This window comes from Schistocerca americana, chromosome 7 (assembly GCF_021461395.2).
Source record: "Schistocerca americana isolate TAMUIC-IGC-003095 chromosome 7, iqSchAmer2.1, whole genome shotgun sequence".
Taxonomy (NCBI): Eukaryota; Metazoa; Arthropoda; class Insecta; order Orthoptera; family Acrididae; genus Schistocerca; species Schistocerca americana.
The window spans coordinates 590,308,130-590,328,815 of record NC_060125.1 but is presented as its reverse complement, the minus strand read 5'-3'; the positions used below and the strand labels follow the sequence as shown (position 1 = coordinate 590,328,815).

Genomic DNA, 20,686 nt, shown 5'->3' with positions numbered 1-20,686 from the left:
GGGCTGATTTCTTTCCCAGTGTCTCTGTGGACCTTCTACTTGCTGTGACCAGAGGTGTTGCACCTACTTGATCAGTCATTTACAGAGTGTGCCATGGATGAAGAACTTATCTCAATATACTGCATATCAACTATGTACTAATACAGAAACTATAAACACAGTTTGTGTCTGTGCAAGCTATGGGCAGAACCAGATAGTGTTGCAGCACCATTACTCATTGTGACCAGTCTCAGTGTAATTGTGGGAGGGCATCCACATAGATTTTGCAGGCTTCTTCTTGGACACCATGCAGCTCCTGATGGTGGATGCCTTGTCCAATTTTACATGCGGCATCCACCACAGTCACAGCAACCGTCAAAGTTCTGGCTACTATTTTCACCACTGAATGCACCAAATAATGGTCCACAATTTACAGCAGCCCAATTTGCAACTTTTTGCAAAGGTATGGCATTCAATAGCTCACTATGTTAACTTTAACCCTATATTAAAATAATAGACTAAGTTGATTGCAAGACCATTACTCACAGCTGAAACACATACTACAGACGATATCAAAGAATGAAGCATGGACAAATGTCTCAGCTACCTACATGCTCATAGCAGTTAACAGGCAGCCTATTCAAGATTCTTCATGGCTGCCACCATTACTCCTTGTTGGACTTCCTGCATCCCTCATCTCGAGCAACATACACAAAGAAACAGTTTTTCCAATTTGGGATGTCAGCTTAGGCATGGATATTAAAGCCCAGGTCTTGATGGATTCTGGCAGTGATCATCGGTCACTGATGATGGGATGTGTTCTTTGCTGCAGCCAAGGCACAACACTTATGTACCACCAGAACCAGCTGAGGCCACAACCATCAGAGGATGCTTCTGCACTGGGTCCGGCACAATGTCAAGACCACAGGTGGCTTGAACACCATACCAACCAACAGGGCACTCATGACACCACTGCCCAACCCTGCCGCCTCCTTTGTCCATGCCACAGTACTGCGATGACAGCATATGTGGACTCTAATGGAGACACAGTCATTAGCTCCACCATAGTCCCTGGGATTTGCTGCAGGGGAGTTCAGCAGCTACCAGAACTACCTGCTGCAGCATCTTCAGTGCAGGAGACTGTGGTGGGGAACTCAGCAGCTCTTCCTATTTGTAATTGGTCCAGATGCCATCGTAGCCATATTCATTTCTAAGCTCTAGTTACAGTGTGAAGAGATTTGATATCCCTGACAGACAGCAATATAAGGCTTGCAACTGTTTGTGCATCACTGAGGGACTACCAGTGCAATAGTAGTAGTAGTAGTAGAATGGTATTCTGCCTTGTGGCAGGTCTTGTCATGGGTTAAGCCTCTTCCACTTTTGTCTGTCATAGCTAGTCTTTTCATTTCTGAGTATTTGTCTCCTTGGATATATTGTCCATCATTTGATATCTTTCCTCTTCCCCTTTTTCCCTCTACCATTCCTTCTACTCCTTCCTTCAATAAACAGTCCCCCCTCAAACAATGTCCAATCCAATTCTGTTTTCTCTTTCTGATGACTTTCAGAATGTTTCCTTCTTCTCCAACTCTTCTTAATAGTTCTTCATTCCTTACTCGCTCTTCCCATTCCACTTTTTTCATTCTTCTCCATATCAACATATCAAGTGCCTCCAATCTTCTTTCATCTTCCTTCCTCAATGTCCCGGTCTCTGCACCATACCGTGCAACCCTCCAGATGTAACATATGGCAAGTCTTTTTCTCAGATCTTTGTTCAGTGGTCGGCAAAGTAATTTCTGTTTCCTCATGAATCCTTCTTTTGCCATTGCAATTCTTTTCCTAATTTGTGTTGAGCAATACATATAATCCATTATTACACTTCCCAAGTAATTGAAGTTATTCTCTTGCTCTATTTCCTCTCCCTCTATTTTCATACGGAATTTTCTCCCCGTTCCTCCAATTACGATGCTTTTTGTTTTCTTCTTGTTAATCATCAGTCCATATTCTTCTAATTTTGTGTTTAGATCATTTAACATTTGTTCCACCTCTCTTGCACATTCTGCCATCACAACCATGTCATCTGCAAATCTTATACAATCCACTCTCCAACCCCCTACACAAACTCCTCTCCTTCCATCAAAACTTTCATTAATAACTTCCGCCAGATAGGCATTGAACAGCATTGGTGATAAACAACGACCTTGTCTTACACCTATTCCCAGTTCAACTGCTTCACTCATCACACCTGCTATTCTTACTCTTGCTCTAATATAAATTTCTAATTAGTCGTCTACCCCTCCAGTCTAATTAGCCATCTAACCCTCCAGTCAACTCCATGTTTCCTTAGGATTTCCATCAGTTTGTCCCATATGACACAGTTAAAAGCCTTCTCAAGATCAATGAACACAACATAGACCTTCCTTTTCTTCTCCATGTACCTCTCCCATAACACTCCCAGTAGCCCAATAGCATCTCTAGTTCCCACTCCCGCCTGAAACCAAATTGTTCATCTTCTATTACGCAATTCAGCTTTCCATACAGCCTTCTATTGAGGGTCCTCAGCAAGACTTTGGCTGTATGTGATATCAGACTCACTGTTCTATGTTCCTCACACTTTCTGCTGTTTTTTTTCTATTCTATAGGTATTAAGATACTTTCTATAAATTTTTCGGCCATTTTCCTGTCATGTATATTTGATTACACAATTCAATCAATTCCTTTTCCCTTCTTTCTCCAATGACTTTAACAATTCTGCAGGAATCTTATCAATTCCAATAGCCTTTCCATTTTTCATCCCCTTCATAGATGCTTCAATCTCACTAGTTAGTATTGCATTTCCTTTGTCATCATCTGCAACTTTATCTCTTCTTCTATCCCAAGCTCTTCTTCACTTGGTTGGCTGTCTTAGTCCATTGTTGTTTCTCTTTTCCCTGAATGTCAAATCCATTGCTTCTTTGTACATCAAATCATATTTTCCTTCTTCCTACCAGTGCAACACTGTAGACGTTGTTGCAAGTGTTGCCCTCATCAGGTCTCGTGGACAATGCCTTTGCTGTAGTCTGTGCATAAAATGGCTTACTCTGCAGTACGCAGTCAGTGCTGTGTTTACCTTAAATGTCACCTGTATCTTATTGCTACACCAGGGCCTACTCTGCAGTGTACAGTTAATGTTGTGTTTCCCTTGAATGTCATCTATACCTTCTTGCCACACCACATGCTGACTCACTGTTACTGAATTCTTTATCTTGGACTGCAATTCAGCTGTTTACTTATAAGTCTGGTATTAGAATATATTCTACAGGCTGGTTCTGGTTGGAATGCTCCTGCAACATATTTCTCTTTAGCCTTAGTTTTGTTTGCAGATGACACAAGTATTGCAATAAATAGTATGTCGAGTGTAGTTCTAGAAAGATCTGCTAATGATATTTTCATGGATATTAATAAATGGGTTAAAGCCAACTCATTGACATTAAACTTTGAAAAGACTCACTATATGCAATTCAGATCCTGTAAGAGGTTTCCACCCAGCATATGCATAAAATACGAAGAAGAGCAGATAGAAGAGGTTGACAGTCTTAAATTCCTGGGATTACAACTTGATAATAAATTCAGTTGGGAAGAGCACACCACAGAACTGCAGAAACGCCTTAACAAATCTGTATTTGCAATTCGAGTGTTAGCAGACATAGGCGACATAAAAATGAAAAATCTTGCATACTTTGCCTACTTTCATTCCATAATGTCATATGGTATAATATTTTGGGGTAACTCTTCCAGTCAAACAAAAGTTTTCAGAGTCCAAAAGCGTGTAATACGTATTATAGTAAATTCATGGACATCATGTAGAAACCTCTACAAAGAACTGGGTAACTAACCACTGCCTCTCAGTATATTTACTCCTTAATGAAATTTGTCCTAAATAATATATCTCTTTTTCCAACAAACAGCTCAGTTCATACATACAATACCAGGAACAAAAATGATCTGCACAAAGACTTAAAAGCACTTACTTTAGTTCAAAAAGGGGTCCACTACTCAGGAACACTCATCTTCAATAATTTGCCAGTAAACATAAAAAATTTAGTTACAAATAAAGATCAGTTTAAAAGGAGCATCAAAGACTTACTAGTGGCCAACTCCTTCTATTCCATTGACGAATTTTTTAATAGAAACAAATGATGTATTGTATATTTGTATATATTCATATTATTAGTATTGTTATTTCAGCAAAAAAAAAAAAAAAAAAAAAAAAAAAAAAAAAAAAAAAAAAAAAAAAAAGGTTGACATGTTCCCCATCCACGAGGACTTCCTCAGCATGGAGGATCTATGGAACGAAAAACTAATCTAATCTAATCTAATCTCTAATCTCTATGATGCCTATGCTGTTCTAAGCTTACCATCTTTTTTTGTCTGCTCCTTTGGAGCTTCTAAATATGCATTTGTAATAACAAAACATATTACTAATGGAAAACTTAAGAAAAGGTTTGCAGAAATAGAGAGTAAAGGTAAGTTTTAACTGTAAATCAGTTTAGTGTAATGTGCAGTTCTTAAAGTAATGCAGATAATAATATACTCTTTCTGTCCCTTACAGGTGCACAGCATCAGCACAAAAGGCAATGAACTTTTCAGTGTTTGTACTGCTCTCCACTAATATTATAGAAATATGTAGTTCTATATTTAGCACAGCCGAGGTAAGCATGAAACTTGAAAACTGGCAATAACATGATATTGAGCACATAAAACAGAGCACTATAATTTCCACACAAAGTATGTGCATTCTGCATGAAAATTTTGTTGAAACATTTAATATTACAAGGAGGCAGAATAGGTAGTGAGTGTTTACTTTCAGAGAACAAAATTCCAAGTATTGTTCATAGGCACATTTAAATATAGAAAAAGCTGTATGTAACTTTTTGAAGCATAAGTTCCTTCTTCAAAGTGAAAAGAGGGATAGATTGGAGAACTTTGGAAATGATAGGCAGGTAACTCAATCCCAGCATGAAAGGGACCCACCTGTTGTGAGGGTATGGGGGGAGGAAGATGAAAGGTGAGTTTATAGATGGATTAAGAACAGAACGAAAACATGGAATGATTAAAATAGTTAACAACTATTATTTCTCAGCTTGTACTTCTATCATCTCTGGACTGAAGCTAGCACAGTGCTTACCAATGTACCCTCTTGATACCTCTCCCTTTTATTTGTCTTCCCTTCTCCTACCAATAGGTGGACACTTCTTAATATGGGGTCTGAGTACCTAGTCCCTTCTTTTCCTAATACATCCCTCTTTCCTTCATGAGTAAGAAAGTCCAGAAGCATGGTACAGTTTTTTAGCACTTTTTTAAATGTATATATTGGTACTACTTGAAATTTCATACCTTGAAAGCAAGTACTGGCCATTCATCCTTCCTCCTTATAATTATACTGTTCTCTCAAGTGAATTTTCCTTTTCAAACAATTTCCATAATTTAGTTACATAGAAAACAGCTTAGAATGATTGCTCCTATTTCAGCAGCATTTTAAAGTAACATATACATATTAACAGTTTGGCTTGCTGAACTTGTTTGAGTTTGTAACAGATTTCTGAGCCATACATGGGTTTTTCTTACTAAGTCTTTATGCACAAACACCTACTGGTCTCCATGTTTGATGGGAGAGCTTTTCCAAATGGAACTCATTCTGAGACTGAGATGCTGTGCAAACTAGGTGCCTAGCTTCAGGACAACTGGTTGTGTGGGTGCTGGCAAGATCAGTTCTCCCAGAATCCTCCAATGCTCACCATAGACCATTTGTGCTGATAGGCTCTGGATCTCCTCCTTCGCTGCTGTTCTCAACCAGATTAGAACCAGTGACAATGTTACTGACCATGACGATAAACTACACATTAGGGCCATTTTGAGTGTATGTTGGAATCATTCTACATTCCATTGCTCCCTGGATGGTAGCTTGTAGTGGTTGCAGCCACACAACTGGAGAAGTTCATTGAAAAGTTGGCTTTCAAACTGTTTCCTTGATCTGTAGTTATGTCTCATGGTACATCAAACCTGGAGAACCAAGTATGCAGCAACACATATGTGACCAATTCAGCGAATAGGAGATATACCACATATCATGACGACCTCTGGTCACCTGGTGAAACAACTTTGTCTGGCAAAGTATGGTGGTGGCCCTATGATGTCCAAATGTATGTGCAAAAATCTGGCAGTTGGGAAGTTGTAACGTGCCGGGCTGTATCCTTGTATTAGTGCCACTTAAAGTTCACGTCACAACCAGATGTATTGAAACATTTCCTCACCCAGTAGATAGTGCGCAGTGTTCCTGACCTACCTTGCTTTGCTTATTCAATATTGTCTTCCCCGTAGCTGCGTCCGTCTCACCTAAATCACACTGAAATTAAGAATCCAGGATCCTAGATTAAGTTTTCCAAAATCAAAAGTCAAGACCGTATTCATTGTTGAACATTTATGACAACCACAGTGCGATTTATTTGTTACCACTCACACACACAATATTCATGTGACCAGGCCTCTTACACTTAATCGTCACATTAGGTAGGCCAAAAACTTCCAGTCTTTAACAATGTTCACAATTATACTTTTTTGGTACCGACCAAAAAAATTAACCAACTTGCTGAACTTGTTTGAGCTTGTAACAGATTTGTGACTCATTAAAGCCTCTGATGCAGTAGTGGAAGATGAAATGTTAGGCAGAGTGTTATGCCTTGGACCGTGGCCTTATGCCAGTGTTCCCGACTTATAACCATGGCAGCCCTCTTGAACAATAATATTTTTCTTATTCAAATTTACTTAATTCTTAATTAATGCACTTACAAAGTTGAGGCTAGAGTCATTTTACATAGAAAAATAAAGGTAGCAAGAGTATCAAAACAGATCTCGGAATTATTCAGTAGTTTGGTCACAATTGGCACTGAAAGTCATAAAGGCTACAGATTTCAAGTCTTAATATCTATTTAACTAATAGACTTCAGGTTAATTTAAACACTTTGCTGGAATCAGTAAAATTTAGGCTTTCTTTTGGATGCAGTCTTATAGCTGAATTCGATCTATTAGCTCACTCGAATTTTACTTAATATTTATTGCACAATATACGTCATTGTTCATAACTTTTAATAGGATGCATTTCCAATAAAACTAATTAGCTCATTGCTTTCAGAATAGGCATTAGAATGTACTGAAATAATATATTTTACTATGGGAATTTTATTTAAACTATTTCTGAATTCTGTACTATGAGGCTGAAGGCCACAGAATCTGTAGTTGGAACCTGAGTAGTGAAAATAAAAAAAAAAAGTTCATTGCTTAACTAAGTTACTGTAGGAGTGTAAAACCAAAACAGGATAGCTGTGAGCAACCCTCCTTCGTTACAAAGTGTGCAACAGGTGTGATCTTATTACATTGGCATGTATGTGCCCATGTGCGACAATCTTTATGCACTTCTGGCCATATGACTTTAGTGGAGACTAACGTGGCTGCTGCTAAGACTCCTGGGTGCTCTAAGTTATGCAGCACATCAAAAACTTTTCAACAATATTGTTCCAGTATGTGGAGTCACTGCTTCCCTCTTGCTACATTACACTAAAAACCATCTGGCATACCCTGGGCTGGCACACACTTGAGCTGCAATGCAGTTCATTGCTCCTGTGTGAATCTGTGCAAAAGGGACTCCTCCATTTGTTTTAACACTATTTTTGTTCAAGAGTTTAAAATGGCATGGTTCAGAGACAGGCAATCTACAATCAAGTTATCTTTTCCTGATTTAAGCCACACATTATTTGCGAACCGTGCAATGTATTTGACCTCTGTGATCAGTAAAAATTGCAAAATGTCTTCCTTCAGTGGATGAGTGGAGATGCAACAATTCATGGTCAGTTCTGCTCTATTTTTGCTGTTGATGAGTCATGTTCTTGGAGAAAAACGCAAGTGATTGCCAGTTGTTGGACTATCTGTTACGAAGCTGCCCCCACTGGTGTTTGGCTTGCATCTACTTTAAGTGTCAAGGGGCATTCAATCTTGGGTGTCCCAGCAGTGTTGCCTGTTCTAGATGTTTCTTGAGGTCCTGGAAAGCTGCTTCAGTAACCAGAATTTCCTGCAGTATTCTAGCTGTCGATTAATAGTATGAGCGGATCTTACGTGGTAGCTAAGCAAGGCAGGTGCCATCAATAATAGTTCAGCAAGCCTGACAATCTGCATCTGTCATATTGATTTGACCCCCACAGGTTATGGTGACAATCCTGCCAGGGAGACCAAATATCCCAGGAACTTAACTCCACATTTTTCCAATATACATTTTGCTACATTAATAATTATGCCATATTCTTGTCAGCAGCTGAAAAGCTGCCACAGGTATGCTGCATGCTGTTCTACTGTATCAGAAAATACAAGAATGTTGTCCATGTAGCAAAAAACAAATGGTAATTCTCTAAACACTTAGTGCATGATCTGTTGTCAAGTTTATGCAGCATTCCTGAGGTCAAATGGTAAAAGTTGTACTCATGCAAGCCGCATGGTGTGGTCACCAAAGTTTTTGTTATGTCAGTTGGCTCCATGAGAATTTGTGAATGTCCCTTGGTGCATCTGTCACACTGAATATTTTTGTGTTACTAATACTGCTGTTAAAATCCATTTTGTTATGTAGAAAGTAGCAGTCTGGAATGGTGCATCTCTTAAGCCACTATAATCTACACATTTCCTCCAGAAATTATCCTTTTTTATGAACAATGTTGAGGCCCACTGACTTCACACCTGGTCACAATACCTGCTTTCAGTAGTCAGTCGACCTCTGTTCATGCTGCAAGTAGCTTCCCTGTATGCAGACACTACAGGCGGAATGCAACTGGTTGACCTTGTGTCATGTGGATGTGATGGTGATCATTGTATGAGTGTTTTCTGGTGGTACAGAATGGTTCAAGGAGTGCTGGAACGTCCAGGAGTACAATATGAAAAGTGACTCTTCAGATGACGCTGTATAGTACATGAATTGTTGTAACTTCCAGGGTTCTTCTTGCATGACACATATGTGCACCCTGCATTGTTGTGAGTATGAAAATTAATCAATACAGTCCAGTAAAGATGATGCATTAGAGGTGCTGGACGTCTTTGTGCAGAAAGCCACAGGCATATCGTATTGTGTTAGACATAATGTAGGAGGCACAGTAGGGAATATTCATTTTGTGGGCACTGGTACTAACAGATACTTGACCAGGTCAGGGATAAGCCAACAATGCTGTAAAAAGTCCGCCCCAATCATGTAATGAGGAATATTTGATATCACAAAAGTTTGGATCCAGGTATAGTGCTAAACATGTTTCATTGTAGGTAGTGATTCTGAATTCATTGGGTGCAGTAAATTTTGTGTTAGCAGAAGAGCCAACACCATATCAGGAGTGGAGGCTGAAATGAATGCGTTTTAGCTCACGCAGGCTGACATGAGGAAGGAAGAACTATACTGCCATGAGATCTGGAACATGACAAGGAATGAGAATTCAGAAAGTGGACGTAATTAGTTTGATACTTAACTTTAATCCATTAATGATGAATGTTGCTTCTGATGGTACATGATTCACAATATTATGTGTTCAGAATACATTCTTGAAGATAGTAATTATAGTAAATGAATATGGCGCCTTGCTAGGTTGTAGCAAATGACTCAGCTGAAGGCTATGCTAAACTGTCGTCTCTGCCAATGAGAGTGTATGTAGACAGTGAACCATCACTAGCAAAGTCGGCTGTACAACGGGGGCAAGTGCTAGGGAGTCTCTCTAGACTAGACCTGCCGTGTGGCGGCGCTCGGTCTGCAATCACTGATAGTGGCGACACGCGGTTCCGATGTAGACTAACAGACCACAGCCGATTTAAAGGCTACCACCTAGCAAGTGTGGTGTCTGGCGGTGACACCACATTCCTTCCCCACAAATAGGCATACAGTTGTGGTATAAGGCCTCCGCCCACCGTGGGGAGGACCCCATGTTGACGTATGCGACGAGGTGGGGAGCCTAACAACAGGTGAGGCTGTGCCACCCGCAACCTGCCATTCAGACCGCAGGGAGCTAGGGAACGCCTGAAAACCTATTCCAGGGTGCACGCCAACATGCGGTATAAGCGCCTGTAGAGAGACAGGAGGGGCCGAAGGGTCAACCTCCATCGGGCCGGGGCACCCAACGGCAAAGACAACATATGGTCCAGAGCAGGCAAAAATTCCATGTTGGAGGACAACTGGTCACGTGGAGCGATCGGCGGCACGTGACCCAGGGGGGTGCCCGGCAGCTGCAGCGATGCGTCCACTGTGGGCATCGCCGGTGGGAGAACAGGTGGCAGCGCGTTGCCATGGGACAAAATGGAAGGCAGCGTCGGTAACACCTGGGGCTGAGGCGAGCCAGTAGATGGGTCCCCAGGGTGCTGACCAGACAGCACCATTGTTGAAAGCAGATGGCGAGCGGCAGATCCCATGCGACGACAGAGGCGCAGCTGATTGAGATGCCGACGCACCTCACCAGAGGCCCCCAAAACCAGATACATAGCACGTCCGAGGCAGCAAAGAATGCACCCTTCAAGCCAATGCCGTGAACCTCGACAGTGTTGGTAGTAGATAATGTCACCTGGGGCAAAAGCAGGTGTCTGCCGCTCCACATGTACCTGATGCAGCGGATGTAGCAAAGACATCAAGGCTCGATGATGGCGACCGTGGATCAACTCAGCCGGTGAGCGACCATCTCGGGGCTGAGAGCAATACAAGGATAAAAAGAGCAATAACGCGTCCTCCTGAGAATGCGACTCTTTCAACTTCAATATGTGTGACTTGAAAGTCCTGACCAATCGTTCAATGGCACCGTTTGACTGTGGCAAAAACGGGGTGGACGTCAGATGTTGAATACCATTGGCCTTGCAGAATGACTGAAATTCTGTGGACATGAATTGTGGGCCATTGTCGGAAACAATTGTCTGTGGAAGACCTTCAATGCAAAAGATAGCAGATGCCGCTTGGATGGTGGCAGATGATGTCGTGGAAGTCAGTCGGACAACGAAAGAAAAATTACTGAATGAATCTATCACAACCAACCATCGAGCATTCCAGAATGGACCAGCAAAATTGATGTGTAAGCATTGCCAAGGGAAAGTGGCTTTTGGCCATGCAAAGAATTTCCGCGGTGGTGCTGATTGTTGTTCGGCACACACCATGCAAGAAGAGCACATATTAGTAATCACAGCATCAGTTCCAAACCAAATACAGTGCTGACGAGCAAGTTGTTTAGTTCTCACTATACCCCAATGTCCTTGGTGGAGAAGCTTTAAGGCAGAGGACTGTAATGAACGTGGGACCACGACCCTGGACTGATCATTATCAGAACGCAACAGCAAAACACCACGTCGTACAAAAAGTTTGTCCTGGTGAGCAAAAAATCAGCGAACCAACGGACCCCCGATCCGTGACTTTCACAAGAGCCATTGCGTAGCAACGAAACGCAGAATGGTGGCAAGGACAGAGTCAGCAGCTGTGGCTGTATCTACACGACGAAATTCAATTGGAAAGGATTTGACCACATCATTGGTTGCCGAATCAATGAACATGCAAGCAAGTTCGGAGGAATCGAATGCTCTATCCTCAGCAACAGGCAAACGGGACAACGCATCGGCGTATCCATGCTTAGCAGTGGACCAATACAAGATATCGTAGCGGTACTGCAAGAGGAAAATAGACCAGCGAATGAATTTCTGCGCTGTACGTGGAGGTACAGGCTTGTTCGGATGAAAAAGCTATGTCAAAGGTTTGTGGTCTGTGATGATGGTAAAGTGATGACCATACAAGAAGTCATGAAACTTCATAACACCAAATACGAGAGCCAATGCTTCTTTCTCAATCTGTGAATAATTTCTTTGCGCAGACAAGAGAAATTTGGACGCAAAGGCAATAGGGCGATCGTGCGAGCCATCTTTGTGCGCAAGCACAGCACCGATCCTGAAATCTGATGCATCTACCATCAACAAAAGGGGCTTCTGGGGATCGAATGCCATAAGGCAAGTATGGGAAAGCAATGCCGATTTCAACCGGCGAAAGGCGCATTCGTGTTCCATTGTCCAGACGAACAGAACAAATTTACAGCGTAAGCGATGAAGCGGAGCTGAAATGGAAGAGGCATGCGGCACGTATCTGTGATAATAGTTGATTTTTACCAGCACACTCTGTAGCTGCATCAAATTCTGTGGCGAAGGCAAGTCTTGTATGGCACGGAGGTGTGTGGGACTGGGATATATGCCTTGGGCATTGAGTACCTGTCCCAGGTATGGCAAGTCACAAGCAAAAAACACACATTTTTCCTTCCGTAAGCGAAGACTATTTTGTCGCAAGACCTGAAATAATGTTCTGAGATTGGCCAAATGTTCTTCTTCCGTCTTTCCGGAGATCACAGGACCGACGCACAAACAGTTTGTAGACATTGCTGAAACAATGCAGGGGCGGATGCACACCCGAATGGCAGTCATTTGAATTGATACAAACCAAGATGTGTGTTAACCACCAAAACGCGCTGGGATTCTTCATCCACCGGTATTTGCAAGTATGCATCTGCTAGGTCCAACTTCGAAAAATATGTGCCTGGGCACAGTTTGTCAAACAGATCTTCCGGGTGGGGTAAAGGAAAAGTTGCAATCACTAGTTGTGGATTCACTGTTGCCTTGAAGTCCACACAAAGTCTCAATTTTCCTGAAGGTTTTGGCAATATTACTAAGGGTGATGCTCAGAGAGAAGCCTGCACACGTTCAATTAAACCTTGTGACTCTAAATTGTGTAATGTTTTTGTGACCTCATCACGCAATGCGTGGGGAACATTGTGCGCTCTGAAAAATTTCAGTTGTGCCTTTACTTTCAGTTCCAAATGTGCTTTATAGTTCTTAGGGAACCGAGGTCCAGTGCATAAATGTCTGCAAATTCTTTACATAGACGAGAAACACTGTCTGAAGGCACAGTCTGGTTCACTGATAGACCCTGATTTACTATAGACAAGTTAAACAACTGAAATGAATCGAAACCAAACAAGTTCACCACAGAAGAAGAACAAAGGACGTAAAATGACACAAGTTTTGTTGGTTCTTTGTAGGTTGCAAGAAGGCTGCACTGTCCTAACACAGGGATCTCTTGACCTGAATAGCTAGTTAACTTAACATTTGCAGCATGCAATGGAGGTGTGCCCAGCAGTTTGTAAGTGTCTTGATTGATCATTGAAACTGCAGCTCCGGTATCAAGCTGGAATCGTATCACTTTGCCGTTAATGTCCAAGTCTACAAAAAGTTTATTGTTCTGCTGATGACAAGAGTGACTGTCTCATGCAACGTGAACTGACACTGGTACAAAATCACTTGCGACTTGACGGGAGTTCCGGCGATGTCGACACACACTATTGGTGGGACAAACACAGTCACTGTTAGAGAGAGTGTCACTGGGCGGAGTGGAATGAACGACATGAATTTCCATGGGCGAAGTTTCGTTACCCTGAGTATCCTGGGTTCAATTCCAATTCCGGCGTGAAGCAAAGGGCCTGGAATGGTTTTAAGTTTCCGATCTGAGCTGTTTCTGGCAAACACTCTGAACATGTCCTTTTTTATTACAGTAAAAGCAAATAGCTTGGCGTGATGGGCAATTCTCACACGAATGTTTAGTAGCGCACCGTGGGCATGATTTGAGCACTGCATTTGCTTGCCGCGCGGCACACGTGGCTGAGAGCCCGGCAGCAGCGGCGCGGCCAGGTGCGAGGGCTGTTTACTACTCCGTGCAGCTCGCCCGGCGGGCCGGTTAACCTGACACATGGCTGGCAAAGTTTCAAATGATTCCTGAGCAAAGTCAAGTGTGTCCTGCCAATCCAATATGTCCATCACTTGTTCTGTGCAATTGCATCACGTACCATAGTATCTGAATAAGGGAGTCCACATTGACACTCAAAAGCCCAATCCTGATTAGTCTGACCTGCCATACGTTGTGTACAAAAGAAGGTATACCGTTTTGAAACTACATTGATTGATTGTTTGAAATATGCATCTAATGCAGACAAAATTTCTTTGTAGGACAGAGTTGCTACGTCGCATCGGGGAAATAATTTGACCATCACACAGTAGGTTTGCACACTGACGGACGACAAAAGAAAAGGCTGCCACTCGGTACCTTGAATTCTGTAGGCGGCGAGATGGAATCCAAATTGGCGTGACCACTCCATCCAGCTTTCCAGTGCAGCATCAAAAGGTCTGAAGGTCGGTGCAACTGCGTGTTGTGGCTGCGTTAGCGGTGGAGCGGCGGCTGCCGCATCGTTTTGCATTGCACTTTGACCCTGGACGAGCTGTCCAAGGGCATCCAGTAATGCCTGGGTCTGCTGATTCTGTAAGTGATAAAATTCGGACAGTACATCTGGAAATTGTGGTGAAGCCATTACACAATGAAATCAGGGCAGTCTCAATGACTTATGGCAGTATAGTTAAGAACACCGTTTTTAGTCCTTGTTGCCAATTTTGTGTTAGCGGAAGAGCCAATACCGTGTTACGAGTGGAGGCTGAAATGCACGTGTTTTAGCTCATGCAGGCTGGCGTGAGGAGGGAAGAACTATACTGACTAGAGATCTGGAACATGACAAGGAATGAGAATTCAGAAAGCGGACGTAATTAGTTTGATACTTAACTTTAATCCATTAATGATGAACGTTGCTCTTGACGGTATATGAATCACAATATTATCTGTTCAGAATACATTCTTGAAGATAGTAATTGTAGTAAATGAATATGGCGCCTTGCTAGGTCATAGCAAATGACGTAGTTGAAGGCTATGCTAAACTGTCATCTCTGCAAATGAGAGCGTGTGTAGACAGTGAACCATCACTAGCAAAGTTGGCTGTACAACTGGGGCGAGTGCTAGGGAGTCTCTCTAGACTAGACCTGCTGTGTTGCAGCACTCGGTCTGCAATCACTGATAGTGGTGACACGTGGGTCCGACGTATACTAACGGACCATGGCCAATTTAAAGGCTACCACCTAGCAAGTGTGGTGTCTGGTAGTGACACCACAGCAAATATATGTTGCGTTATTGCCATTGGTGTTTCACTGGCACCCCTTGGATAGACACTGACTTTTGAACATATATTGATATGAAACATGTCACCTGGTAACAGGTCCTGTATAAATAATCAATGTGACTGACTGCTGCTAACATGACATTTGCATATCTTCTTCTTCCCACACTTTGGTCTGGGCATTTGTGTTGTTGCCAATGGATTTTAATACCCATGTCTGAAATTTGGGTAATCATAGGGTTGTGTGCATTGACATGCTGAGTTGCTGAAAGGCCTATGATGCCAGCACAACCATACTGGCCAGTCTTATCATGTGGCAGTCTTCCTATTTTTCAAACTTGGACTTCATAGCTGCTTTTGTGTGTTGCTGCCTGCATGTTTAGTTTTGCCACTTTTGCTGCTAGTTGCTCAATGGTGGTTTTGGTCAATGTATACTGTTGATGAGAAGTACTTGTGTATATTACAGGACCACTGGCATCAGATTCCACCTCTCTGCCTGTTAATACATCCTTGTCTTGACTGCCGCTAATTTTTGCACATACTGAAACCTCAATTAAGCTGTTTGCAATGGTGTCTGCTAAATCTTGCAATGGCATGTCTGTTAGTGATGCAAAGACAGCATGGATTGTGGCTGGAAGTTCACAAAGCCATCAGGTAGAATTTCCTGGCCTGAAAATGTGCATAAAGTTTTAAGCAGTTTTTATGGAGCCTAATTACCATGTTTTCAGCTGTGACAAATCTTTTGAGGTTGCATCAACCACAGTGCAAGAAGCTTAACATTTCCATGTCGTGTGTTTGTACTCTCTATTTACATCTGTCGTGTCACTTTGTAGAGAATTAAAAGTCATGGATGGTAATCCATGTTACAGTGGGAAGCCTTGTTCTGTTACAACTTAGATTTCTGGTGCTTGCATCAGTGGCTTGACAATACATTTCATTGTTATTCTTTGTTTCTTTTTCCTTTTTGGGGTCACCATTATGGGAACTCTATCTTATTCTCACATTCACTATAAATATTGTTCAGTATTCGATAATGAACTTTATTATCCAAGCATAGGATGAAAAAAGAACAGAAGATGAACAACAACCATAAAGATGCTTAGTATAATTCATGATGATTTTGTTCACTTATCGCAGTGAAGTTTATTCGCTCAAAACAGATAACTAACTGTATTTTACCTGCACAGTAACCAACGTGTGGTATCATGATTTGCAGCTGGCATGGAATTGAAGTATTCTGAATATGTTGTTCAGTTGTGCTACATCACAATGACACACAGAGATTGCTTAGTAGTGTGTCTTTAATCGTTTGTCACACAGTGTGGAAGTGCAAGATTTAAATTGATCCTTTACAGATATAAAAATAAAAAATAATGCTTTTAACATTTTTGTTTACTGATAGTCTTATGGTCTCTTCATTATTGACAGCTGCTGAAGAATGATATGCCTGTAGCAGCAATGAAGACACTTTGTATGATCCCAGTTATCTTGTGCCAAAGTGGAATGTACTGCTTTTTTGGCCAAATGATTGCTGATGAGGTATGTATTAGTACTTAATTATGGTTGTAACTTATAACAACAAGTTCCCCAATATATAATTTATACTTATTAATGAGAGATAATGTCCACCACAGCTTAATATCACCACTGTGGGGATAAAGTTGTTATTATCAGTCAGTTGCTCTCCATAACATGTGACATATTTGGAATTACTGTAGTGCAAACATTTTCTTCTGTTCCTTGTGAATCATAACAAATGAATTTGTTATTGTCTTGGTTTGGTATGGTTTTTTTACATTTACTTATTGAAAGATTTAACTAGTGCACTGATCATTTTGTTTACTTCACACTGTACAAAAATATACTTTGATAAACAGCACAGGTGCATTACTTGTCTCTACAAAGAATCCATAACAGAAGTGCTGTCAGTCTTTTTCAATACTTGATTAAATGTATAAATATATACCAGTAACACTTTGACTTACTTAATTAAGAGAAAAGAGATGGAAGACTAAGTTTTTGACATAAAACTAGGTCTTGGTTTTGCAGGGACTCTGTCAGTAAATCTGCCAACTGATCCTCAGTTGAGACATGCTGAATGCCTTACCCACCTTCCAATACCTTTTCTCAGATGAAAAAACATACTTTATAAGTTTTGTGTGAGGATGGAACTTGGGACTTTGTACAAGTTTCACTGTTAACTGATTGTCAACCTTAATTACTGTAACTTCCATTAGCTTTCTCATTCCTCTAAAAAGTCTATACAGACTGTGGCAGCTACCTGCTCTGCTTCTCTTGTAGATGTGGTAGTTATTGCCTGTCTTTGACTGAGCCCGGAGATAGCACCACCTCCATGTGCAATATCTACATCAGATATCAACCATTCAGTATTGTTGCACACTCCAAAGCCCACAACACTGAAGTAATCTAATATGCCACTCCATAAATTTGGACAAAAGTTTGTGTCTAGGTCACATGTACCAGCTACATACCAGAGTACTTGCTTTAGTATTACTTCATCTTCTCTAGATGCCAAGTTAAGAGTTCAAGACAAGAAGCTCACCCTGTAAGGCAGGTCAAGGTCTCATTCCAAGCATCCGGTAGATCAGTGCTCCACATGCCTCTTAATAGGAAAAGTTGCACTTCCATGCATTCTTTCTTTCTGCTTGTAATGTATGTGGCTATTTTACAATTAGTGTTGAGACAGGGTTGCAGCCTTGAAAACTAAAGTGCTCTAGAATCTTCTTTGCATAAGCTTGTTGGCTTATCTTGATTTCACCATCATTAAAGCACTTTATCTCAAGTTTTTGGAAATATGATGCTGGTTTCACAGTGATCTTGCATTCCCACCCTTCAACTCATCAATAAACTCTCTTGCAGCCTGCTGATCACTTGCCATAAGTAACCCACTGTCTGCATAAAGAGCAACTAAGTTTCCCCTTAATGACAAGTCTCATTTTCTATTTCTCGATACTTCCATTGGGATTAGTCTTTAGAAGATTCTCTTGTAGTGAGGTCATATTGTTTTTCCTAGCTTGCTTCCAATGGAAATTTTGTGTATTACTTACAGCTTCTTTATATGATTCTGGCTCTTCATTTGTTCCATTAATCATCTCTTCAGTGAGCATTACAGAGACATGTAGCCAAGTCAGTTTCATTAATGTTAAGCAATTTTGCAGCTATTGATGAGGCTGCTTAAAGAGTTCCCCTTCTCTGATATCAACAATGTCCCCTTCAGTCTCTAATTCTCCAGACTCTGCATTGTTGGAGTTTGCCTCATCTTGTTCTTCAGCTGCATATTTTCCTTGATTACTTTGCTCAATATCCTGCAATGGTAATTTGACTGATTCTTCACAACTTGCAGGCCCTTCATGGAAGGTTACATTTCTGATGACAATGGGCTTGTTTCCTTCTTTCACCCAAATTCTGTAACACTCTTCTCCATCATACCCCTATGAGATAACCCTTGACAACATTCTTATCCCTTTTCTTTCTACTTTGAACCAGGATGTGTGCACAGCATGAAGCGCCTATTATACATAAATTGATTATTCTTGACGTTTTGCCTGACCACAGCTTGGACTAATTCCTGCAAAAGATGATTTTGCAGTTTGATTTAGAATGTACACTGACACTTCAACCAATTCTGCCTACACAGCTGCTGGAAAAATAGCTTCTTTATTTGAGTACTTGCAGGTTCTTGCCATCTCATGCTCACTTCCACCATTTGGCTGTGATGCGTAGGGTTTTCTCAGCTTCTGAGAACACCTTCTGCATGCAGTATGTCCTGAATTTCCTTATTGTCAAATTCTTCACCATTGTCACTTAGCAGCTCTTTGACTATATGATCCAGCATCTTTGAATGTTGAAGAACATATTTAAAAGCATCCTTAACTTCAGATTTTTGACTTGTTATGTCAGTACCAAAATTCCATGTAGCTGTCTTTGAACACAAACATATATCTCTTGTTCTGAAAAGATTCATTGAAAGGTCCACAGATATCAGCTGTCATCAGTGCACCTGGCATTGTTGTCTCCTCTGTCTGACCAAATGACAAGTGATGTGCTTTGCCATAAAAATGTGGATAAAAAAATACCTTTTCCAGGGGAACACTTACGTCTAAACCTCTTTGTAACATTCCTTTGACATGGTGTTTCCTAATTCTCTCAGTATCAGCTGGTTTAATTTGACTAAATTCCATCACCATTGTTTCATTTTTGTTGATGCTCATCTTATATCCCCCCCATGAACCATGGACCTTGCCATTGGTGGGGAGGCTTGCGTGCCTCAGCGATACAGATGGCTGTACCGTAGGTGCAACCACAACGGAGGGGTATCTGTTGAGAGGCCAGACAAACATGTGGTTCCTGAAGAGGGGCAGCAGCCTTTTCAGTAGTTACAGGGGCAACAGTCTGGATGATTGACTGATCTGGCTTTGTAACATTAACCAAAACGGCCTTGCTGTGCTGGTACTGCGAACGGCTGAAAGCAAGGGGAAACTACAGCCGTAATTTTTCCCGAGGCCATGCAGCTTTACTGTATGATTAAATGATGATGGCGTCCTCTTGGGTAAAATATTCCGGAGGTAAAATAGTCCCCCATTCGGATCTCCGGGCGGGGACTACTCAAGGGGACGTCATTATCAGGAGAAAGAAAACTGGCATTCTACGGATCGGAGCGTGGAATGTCAGATCCCTTAATCGGGCAGGTAGGTTAGAAAATTTAAAAAGGGAAATGGATAGGTTAAAGTTAGATATTGTGGGAATTAGTGAAGTTCGGTGGCAGGAGGAACAAGACTTTTGGTCAGGTGATTACAGGGCTATAAATACAAAATCAAATAGAGGTAATGCAGGAGTAGGTTTAATAATGAATTAAAAAATAGGAGTGCGGGTTAGCTACTACAAACAGCTTAGTGAACACATTATTGTGGCCAAGATAGACACAAAGCCCATGCCTACTACAGTAGTACAAGTTTATATGCCAACTAGCTCTGCAGATGATAAAGAAATTGATGAAATGTATGACGAGATAAAAGAAATTATTCAGGTAGAGAAGGGGGACGAAAATTTAATAGTCATGGGTGACTGGAATTCGTCAGTAGGAAAAGGAAGAGAAGGAAACATAGTAGGTGAATATGGATTGGGGGGAAGAAATGAAAGAGGAAGCCGCATTGTAGAATTTTGCACAGAGCATAACTTAATCATAGCTAACACTTGGTTCAAGAATCATAAAAGAAGGTTTTATACCTGGAAGAATCCTGGAGATACTAAAAGGTATCAGATAGATTATATAATGGTAAGACAGAGATTTAGGAACCAGGTTTTAAACTGTAAGACATTTCCAGGGGCAGATATGGATTGTGACCACAATCTCTTGGTTATGAACTGCAGATTGAAACTAAAGAAACTGCAAAAAGGTGGGCAATAAGGAGATGGGACCTGGATAAACTGAAAGAACGAGAGGTTGTAGAGAGTTTCAGGGAGAGCATAAGGGAACAATTGACAGGAATGGGGGAAAGAAATACAGAAGAAGAAGAATGGGTACCTCTGAGGGATGAAGCAGTGAAGGCAGCAGACGATCAAGTAGGTAAAAAGACAAGGGCTAATAGAAATCCTTGGGTAACAGAAGAAATATTGAATTTAATTGA

The 20,686-nt window shown here is 41.3% G+C and overlaps 1 protein-coding gene across 1 annotated transcript in view; it reads left to right on the top strand.

The window, feature by feature from the left end:
• LOC124623109 (odorant receptor 4-like) overlaps nucleotides 1-20,686 on the top strand; it is a 117,186-nt gene that overhangs the window by 62,672 nt on the left and 33,828 nt on the right. Inside the window, exons 5-6 of the mRNA XM_047148898.1 lie at nucleotides 4,568-4,667; nucleotides 16,467-16,577. Of these exons, the coding sequence (XP_047004854.1) occupies nucleotides 4,568-4,667; nucleotides 16,467-16,577 (211 nt within the window). The remainder of the gene's footprint in view (nucleotides 1-4,567; nucleotides 4,668-16,466; nucleotides 16,578-20,686) is intronic.